Source organism: Opisthorchis viverrini, assembly GCF_000715545.1.
Source record: "Opisthorchis viverrini unplaced genomic scaffold opera_v5_29, whole genome shotgun sequence".
Classification (NCBI taxonomy): Eukaryota; Metazoa; Platyhelminthes; class Trematoda; order Opisthorchiida; family Opisthorchiidae; genus Opisthorchis; species Opisthorchis viverrini.
The window spans coordinates 1041470-1051033 of record NW_008751685.1 but is presented as its reverse complement, the minus strand read 5'-3'; the positions used below and the strand labels follow the sequence as shown (position 1 = coordinate 1051033).

The following is a 9564-nucleotide window of genomic DNA, read 5'->3' as shown; positions in this document are numbered from 1 at the left end:
TGTTTATCTATCTATCTATCTATCTATCTTTCTATCTATCTATCTATCTATCTATGTATCTAACTATCCATCCATCTAAATGTATATCTATTTATCTATCTATCCAACTATATATCTAACAACATATCTATCATTCTATCTATCTATCTATCTATCTCTCTATCTATCTATCTATCTATCTATCTGTCTATACTCTTCGAATCTCGTTGAATATCACCGCCAAGTCGTAAGGTAGCCTGACCTCGAAGAAGCCAAGCTGTTGGGTCATATGAAAGGTGGTTTCATTCAAACTAAAAGAATGGTATAACACTGCAGAGACTAAGAGAGATGTTCTGAGTAGCAGGGTATACACCCTTTCGTGGATTTTCAAGCAACCTGACAGGTTATTCTAAGTGTCTGGATGTCGTGAATATGATAGCAATACATTAGTTTGCAAGCGGTTATGCTTTGTGAATCGAGCATAATTTGGGTTAAAATAAAACGTAGGCTTCACGCAAACTCGGGATCTGAACTTGATGGAAGAGAAGGGTGGAAGAATGGAAAAATAGGATGTGGGCTGCCCACGAATTTTCAGCAACCTTGTGAGTAGTGTGTGCCTCCTAAAGAATGCGCTGCGATATCACGAATATCGTCATGACTGAAACATCAGGCGGTCTTTTCGCAGTACATGCAGTTGAAGAATGTCATGAACGAAAAAGTTAGGTAGAGTTCATCTCAATCTCCCAGTAAAAAACAATAATAGTTTGCAAACGAATGTACTTTGCAAGTTATCGCCCAACATATCTATTCTGGTAAGCGACGATTAAAAAGGATGAAGAAATCACTAACGGTCACATTAAGTCACTCAAGAAAATGATTTCCGCCACTCCTGTCGGAACGATTTACCGGTTAACCGCTTCGCCGAATGACTTCACAACTGTCAACCCAAATCGCAGAATCGATGAGCTGAAATGAGAAAAATTTGTGGTTTTATTAAGTCTGTCACTGCATATCAAGGGTATTGTTCCAAATTTCACCTTTTGGAACAAAAGGTGAAATTGTCGAGATAATTGCATCGTTCATGACTTTACGAAGGTAGTCACTTCCGAAAGAGGAACGACTGGTTTTTGACAACGATTTTGCATACCTGACAGCAAGTTTAGTTCAGACAAAAAGAAAAGGTTGTGACGAATGATAATCACCGCCAGAGAGAACGGATGGTGTAGGAGTAACGGGTCAACAGTGGGTCCATACGGAACGAGCGATACGAAGGCTTCCATTTCCTATGAAAAATGCCACTAAATTGGCGAAACTAGCCGGTGAGAACTGTGGATATTAAGAAGAGGCAAGCGTGCCAGAGCAGCGTACATACCTGGATTCGATCATTGCCGGATTATAAGTCTATGCGGAGTTGGGCATAGTGTACTTTTCTGCAAAGTAAGAAAGAAAGAAAATCATACGTCAGCACCATATTGTCTGACAGTCGTCACACAGGATATCTGAATGTAGTAGAATTCAGAATTTTCCCAAACCAGTGAAGCATCATTTTTGTGAGTAGTATGATCGTCCACCAAGGATCCGCACCAGAATCACGATCGTTGTCATCTCGATACGTCAGGACATTCTGTGGAACCAAATGTTTGAGGGATGTGTTCATCAAACTTTTATGAACTTGAAGTGCATCTATAGCCTGTAATACGGGCGGTACACACCACATAACTAGCCTCAGATACTGCTCTGATTCACTGGTCGTTGAGACTTACATTGACCCCAATTTAATGCGTAAGCTCCCAGGTATACTTACGGGCCTACCTTTGACGTCCGTATGGCTCCAGTTTGGTTGTTCACTGTTTGTCTAAACAGTTGAAACCGTTGTCCCGTACGACTGTCTGAGGATGAATTTCAAATGAGTGGCATCCACTTTCTGCGCCACTCGACAGCCTAACGCACTTTAGTTAGTGCGCTAGATACACCCCAAATGAGTGTGTATCCACACACTGTCACTCCACTTATCGCACAGCACTTTGTTATAGGGAAACAAATGCAACTACAAGCTATGTTCTGTCCCGACTGAACAAGATATGTTCGAAACACATACTCCACTGTCATGAATCGACCCGGTGCCACTTACCGGGATTTGCTAATGAGATGCAGCCCATCACGGTGAATGCTACCGGTAACCTTAACCCTTTTGATACGGTTCGGTGATAAGTTCAGCGCCTTAGATTTCGTTTCCCAAACACGAACCAACACTGATCTCAGCTACACAAGCATTAGGATGAAAACCTCGTTCAAAAAAATCTCGCTGTTCTTGTGTGACCACTTGCATATTTTCTGAGTTTTTCAAGATTGGTGGATAAAACCTGAAAACCTGGTGTTCATTTGCACAATACACAAAGATGGCAATTCCGTTTGTTGGGAGATATCAACTGATGGCATTGGCCGAGGTTAATCGATGCCCAGGTACACAATCTAGTGAACCTCAAAGTTTTGAAGATTCTGCCTTCAGGGTTTCCAAGTGTATCGCATTCAAATGACTTGTTTTTTTGGTTTTGACTGCTCGGGAATCCCATGTCACACAATGATTAGTCTTGATCGATCACTTTATAGGAACGAAAGTTCACCGAAATGTTCTTGCCAAACCCCAGTCAGTCGCCAATGCAGTGGCAAAATCTGGAAGGTCAGGTCTGCCCCACCGATTTCTTTGTGTTCACACGTGATGAGCGAAGAGGTGATACTTTCAAGGACGAATCTTGAGACTGTTAATGAGTGTGATGCAATCTATCCGCCTTCTTTGCAGAAGCCAAAAATCATGCAGTGACTGCGTTATGGTGATATTGCAGGTCAGGATAACTAAAAGTTCTCTTGGTCCGGCTCGACTCCACGTGTGTGGGTCACGCATGTGGCCTGTTTAAAGAAACCTTAGTTCCACCGTTTTCACACTTCTCGTAGTGAAAATAGATGACAGGCTTGTTAAACATCGTAGTGCCTAAAGGAAAAACGTTAAGAGTCCGACCTGGCGCCAAGTTCAATTTGAAAATGGTTTGTGGTGGGTGCCATTTAAGGTGATCAAGCTACTGTTTTTGCCAGAGGGAATGATGACCGGAATCCTTAAAAAAGCGCTGGCTTTTTGTTTTTGAGACTACCACACAACCACTGAGAACGCCTATTTCTCAATCGAATATTCCCCGATGTTTTGACAAAACAGTTATCTCCAGCAGTGTTTGGCTTTTTCGCTCAAGTCACAGTAAGACGCACCAAAATGCAACAAGACGTCTTTTTGGGATTTGACCGTACTCTATAGATCAATTGTCTGAAATCCATCAACCGGAGCGGATAGAAACTGTGCTGGAAGACGAAAAAATCTAAAAAGCTGTGTAGAATGTTGAACACGCATATTACTCTTGCCAATGCACTATACTTTTGTTTCCAAATGAATTCTCTAACAAGGGAGCATGGAAACTTATCAATTCCGACTCAGTTAGTGCCTCGATTATGCCATACAGGCCTGTTAGTAAATGAAGAAGATATATCCACCAAATCAGTGTACCCAAATGTTAGGCACGGATTCCGTTATACCGCACGTCTTCAGGCGATGCTACGCCCAATAAACCTAGTCTGCACGAGACTGGCCAAGAACTCGGGACGCTTGCCGGTCCGGCATCAGGACGAGGTCTGATTGGTCGAGAATCTGGACCCAACAGCCAATCATGACCCACCATGGACCAAATGCCGATTGCCAATGGCGCATCCAGAACGCGTCAGAAATTCCAGAAAGTTATAACCGCCTACGCTATATATACGAAGCGCTGTACAACTGTTCCTGACTTCTTTTTTGGCATCAATAGACATTGTGCACCTTTGGTGGTTGTTTTGACGTGAACGCTAGCTTGGGAGGCTCAGACCGAGAACAAAGCTGGGAAAAATACCGTTACTACACCAAATCTTGTCTGCTCAATCAGCGGCGAGATAACTGTCAAGTTCGCTGATCGCATCAATTGCTACGGAAAACATTTACTTGCCTTTCTTGAAAGGGTCCGCTCGCGCCACTGCTGTCGGCTTGTCGAATTCCAACGATGTGAGTGAGTCCGTTGTGGTTGTTTTTCGTCTCGCAAACCCATAAAGTAACCCTTGAGGTCGAGTCTAAAGAAAGGGAAATTCACATCGAGCATGGAAAACTGATGAGTAATGGGGCGCTAGCTCGAGGGGACACGGTGTTCCGACAGGTTTGCGAAACTGTTGCGTTAGGAATTTGGTGCTATTTTCACGAAAGGAACTACTCGCTGAGTTGCTGAAAACGCTCCGACAGTCCGCGACCCTTCTTGGGGCTCATCCGGTAATGCTATGCTCAAGAAGGCCTATGACTGTGTCAAATCATCACCGTTTTTTTACTCTACCAAAGTCACTTGGAGCCAGCAATTCCCCTGAGGTTTGAGCACAAGATACTCCAGTCAACGTAATCTACCTATTTACAACGTCTTCCACTGAGCAAATTCTAAAAATGTAAAACATCATAGACGAAATGTCTTCCTCGACAATTTACCTCCTAAAGTGCAAACATTTTTCAGAATGAAAGCTCTTCTACGCAATATTTCTAATGTAGAACCGCCTTACTAAATCACTTTGTTGCAAACAGTTAGGAAGTTGCCAGAGGAGGGAAGCATACACGTATTTGTTTTCTGATAATTAGCCTATCGATTTATGATAGTTTGAGGTAAACGGGTAAGTTCACAGCACTTGTTTTGCTGGCGGTTTAACGCTCACTTGACACAGCACAAGCGCTCCTAGTTTGAAAAGTGAAACATACGATAGAAACTGTTTCGCCCCTAAGTATAGTCGCGGGGTGTTGGCTAACCTGATGTCGTTCGATTGGGCAGATAAGCGGCGAGCAACTTCATTGCTCCTGCCGGAAAGTGAGTTCTCCATACGGTCCATCCACGATGGAGTGTTCCACCGTTAGAGATGACCTAAATATGGATTCGATGATTGAATGTGGAATGCATATGCGTTTGTTTGTCTGATCCACTGATTTTAGATATGTAGAGCTCGGGAATACATTCCGCCTGATGGAAAGTGCGCTGTTTGTCCAACTCCGGTTGCCTCACGTGACCTTTTTAAAAGGGTAAGTCACTTTGCGTGAGTCACTCATCTGAAAAAACCGATTCCGGCTAGAAGGGGTTCAACAGCGATTCAAGGGAATCTATCAAGCAAATGGACAGCGCTGAGATGCTCTCAGTGTTTAGTTCGGGTACTCATTAAACTTCCGATGAGGTTACTGTTGTTAAAGAATACCTCGTTTCTCCGACAATACGGGAGGAACTAGATATTTTAGGAATAATCTCACCTGGAATTCGATCCATCACAAAACATCGTGTTTTCAAAGGCATTATTAAATTGTTGAGCTGAAGAATGATTTTGAAGAGATGACCAATTTGGGCTCCCTATCAGTCCCTCTCAAGCCTTGTAACTCCACAAGTTGCATTGAAAGCTATGGTACCAAAGAACATCTGGTACTTCCATTGAAGAATATGTCCAGCACCACAAGCTGCGTTGGTTGGGATATGTGTTGCGTATACCGAACCATCGGTTGCCGAAGAGAGTGCTAGTTTCCATGCCCAACTCAGAGATGTGGACAACCCTTGACCTGGCAGAGGAGTATGAAGGAGATCACGAAACGCTTGGGTGCTGTCGGTGCTACTCGCCTTCCAGGATGGGGACCGCGTGATCCTCACTGTGCCTGGTTGGAGACACTACAAGATATGGCTGCCAACCGATGTCAGTGGCGTTCTTGTTGTCAGTTTCTGTCCAGATTGCCTGAGTGAATGTCTGGAGGTGTAGGCACCTCGGAATGATTGCGGTAAGCTACCACTAAGTCCCTTCCCTCTCCACCTTTACTCTTTTCTTCACAATAAGGCTTTCAAATAAATCATGGTTGTACGGCAGTGAAGCATTGGTGTTGAACACTGATGTCATGCTGTCGATGATGATGACATCTGGTAAGCTGCACGCATCACTCATGGTGATACCAACAAAGATCCCCTATCTATGCAACGTGAATCAAGAACATCATGCTCAGCAGGAATACTCCCTTGCGCTGTTTGTTACACAGACCGTCGCTTGTGCACCTTATCATGGCACAGAAAGGTTGAAACCTAAGTTGCGGCTGTCAAAATACTGTCATTCGTACTCAATTTCGAATTTGGTTGGAGGCAAACCTGAATCCACCCAAGCCTCTCGTTAATGGCGTTTTGCTTCAACTGAATGTGCTACACACTGTGCTACACTAGGCTGCCTGGTGTTTCAGTTGGTTCAGTGTTAGAGATATCATAATACGTTGTTTTCTAGACGTAACACACTGCTCATGAGGTTGCTGTACACCCCCGGTGAACCCACAACCTCTTTCGTATTTCTTTGGGGCTCATCAGGTAGGCACCATCCCACTTCACGTTCCACTTGAAACTTCATAAACGACAGATTCGGGTGGATTCAGCTGAGTCTCCTTCCAAAACCACATTTGTCTGCAAGTGAGCGTATTTGTCGAAAACTATCAAGTAAAAAATATAGTTGACCAAAACTCAGGGAGTGCGCCTACCTGATAAGCCAAAAGTGTGAGGGCTAAGCCGGTCGTGAGCTGTCGAAGAGTTTCCAGTAATCTTATGAGCAGTGGAAACTCCGTCGGAGTGGAAACATTTCAAAGAATTTCGGCGAGAGTGAACAAAGTGATTCCTTTCACTGCCCGGATAAAATGTTTGAACAAGTGGCCAACTTCTGGACAAACTCACATCTGCTTCGAATTTCGTCGGAGCCTCACCAAGTATGAGACAGTTCCGACGAGTGGGTTTCTGTCGCATCCACCGGACCGAGTTTATTGCTGCCTTGTTTAGCTTCTCCATGATATTGTGTACTTGTATCTTCACGAAGCAATGATAGGTCAGTAAAACTAGCCCCTAAAAGCAGAGCGAACGGAGGGTTAGGAGTGCACCGAGAACATCGGTACTCTACGGCAGGTTCAATCAACCGGTGCATCGAACTGGATCCAATTTACGCACCTCTACTTGCAAAAGACAAACATTGCAACCGGAACACTCAAGGAGGACCGAATAATGGATTCACAAACGAAGAAACAAGGAACTCCTCGGAGTCAACTAAATAAAGGTCACAAGCCGGAACTCGCAAGGACAAAGGTCACTCCAACATCGACCAGACAAGGGCGGCGAGGGATGCCAAGTTCAAAGGTCATATGGGCATCGGCGAATGAGGACACGGGATAAAAAGGACAACCAGTGGAACCGCCCGACAGAATAACTAATCGAGGTCAAAGGTCATCCCCGGCTACCAGCACGCATATCAACACACACGTAACACTACTGAACGCACAACCACTAACCCCCCGCTACGCACAACTACGCACCTCGATCGGTGATGAAATGTTTGCAACCAATTTGCCCAGCTCAGCGAACAAGCCAACGATCATCTATGCTACCTGAGCTACCGACATTCTCCTTCATAGAAAACATCGGAATTCATTTAAGACGGTGAGGGACGCTAACTCACTGGCCATAAACCGCGTGCCGAACCGCCATGCAGACACCGAGGCAGTAAAGATGACAAGCCAAACCCATTTAGTGCAAATATGATTGGCTGAAGGTGATAGCTTTTGTTAATTAGAGCTTCTAGTGTTCGGTGTTCGGGCTAAAACCAAGTCAGTGCGCGTATTTCATAAACTGTGTAAAATTCGGATTGAACTCGGGGATTGCTTCTACCTGTGAAGGGGAGAAGGCCTTCGCTGCGGAGTTATTTAATAGGAAATGCCAACTGAACAGTTACAGACTATTGGACAGGGAAGCAAAACTCTCATATGCATCTCGTTTTCAAAAACTGAATATCCATCTTCTCCTTGATCGCGTCTTCTTGAACCTTTATGGGTATTCATTGGTTGTTGCTCAAATCCAAGCAAACGCTACAAAGCGACTCCACAAATTCCGTAATAGATCTCACTTTTCAAGAAACGCAGAGCGGATTTACGAGAAAATATACTACTCGCATGCCTCCCCCATCAGTAGTATCACAGTCACACCTGATAAATCCCTAGAAAGATGAAAGTGGTTGTAGGCTTTCAATGAGTTTTTAGTAGCCTATTGAGATGTGTTCCATCAAAGAGAGAGGTAAAAAACAAAGAGCGCCCCGTCGTAAAAACAACCGGCTCTCTGATGAATTCTCACTTACTTGAGCCACATTGAGAGATGACATCTTGCCAATAGGTGGCTTAAGCCGTTTACCGGGCTCAACCAACGGAATCAGCAGTGACCATTGGGCAAGTCCGAATCCGCTTGTGATGACTATGCCCAGTAGTTCGAGGCACTGGTTGAACTTGAAACAATATACGTAAATCGCCGCCGTGCTGATAGCTGCCGCGTTCAAGGTAGTGAAAGGAATGGTCATGAATTTCAGCATCTCTTGCGGCAAACACCTGCCAGAGGACAATGAAGAGTTCTCTTGAAATAGTGATGATGACGAGAGGAGAAATTAGACAAGACACCAATTGTGTTTCATATGAAAGAAATGGAAGAAAGCCTGATAAGGCTGGATCCTTTCGATATAATGGAAGAACTATCTGACGAGGAAGGTTTGATTTTTCTAGATTGTTCCACACGTAACTGTCAGACACCTTAGCATACAGACAGACGTAGTTCGACCTCCAAGGCTTCGAACTCGAGTAGCGAGTTGAGAATGATATGTAGTACATCAGTTTTACACTTTTAAGTACACTCACGATTGATCACGGCGATCTTACGTATATATTCTATGTCTTAGATGTATGTATGTATTAGATATCACTTTTATTGTCGACTTGAGAGTTGGCGCCTGAAGTAGCGTTTGATCGGGCAAGACCGAAACTACGATACACGGACGAAACTCAGGTTGTCCTCAGAAACAGTTGTGAATTTGGATCGCAAATAAATCTGGCAACTGACAAAATGCACAGTTGTGGAAGATTTTGGGACTTAGCGTGGCCAAAACAAATAATCCGGGAGGGACGAGCACTTCAACACACACACACACACTCATGGAAGAGAGAAAAACAAACTTTCAGCCGTACCATTGCTGCAATGCATCGTAAATTAGGTACGGCCGGGGTGCCTGACCAAAGAATTTCATGACATTAGTTGTTGTCATGAATTGGCTTGCTCACTGCTGTCCACAGGCCTCTTCGAGTCGACATACCGATCTTACACCCTCAGGTGTTTATATCATTCGTAGGCCCGCCCATAACAGCACATGCAGTGCAGAAGTCATGTGATCCAAGAACTGTTGGTAAAGCGACCCAAACCAAGTGGTGGTGGAACCGGAGAGGTCAAGTTTCAATAGTTGCCCCCCCCCTACCAGTGCTCGAGGTCAGTCAGCAGGCCAATAGAAATGCCCATCCGAACAAGCAATGCTTGATCAGAGTGGATTCGATCGATCAGGTCTACTATTGGTGTCACTTGGACCAATGGTTAGACAATTTCAACCAGACTGCTCAGCTTAGCAAACACATTAACGGCCATTGATATATATATATATATATATATATATATATATATA

At 44.2% G+C, this 9564-nt stretch overlaps 1 protein-coding gene across 1 annotated transcript in view; it reads right to left on the bottom strand.

The window, feature by feature from the left end:
* Positions 1 to 6554: 6554 nt before the first annotated feature.
* Positions 6555 to 9564, bottom strand: part of T265_02394 (hypothetical protein) — a gene marked incomplete at both ends in the record, with an annotated part of 62907 nt that continues 59897 nt past the window's right edge. Inside the window, 2 exons of the mRNA XM_009166627.1 lie at positions 6555 to 6926; positions 8206 to 8449. Coding sequence (XP_009164891.1) covers positions 6555 to 6926; positions 8206 to 8449 — 616 coding nt within the window. The remainder of the gene's footprint in view (positions 6927 to 8205; positions 8450 to 9564) is intronic.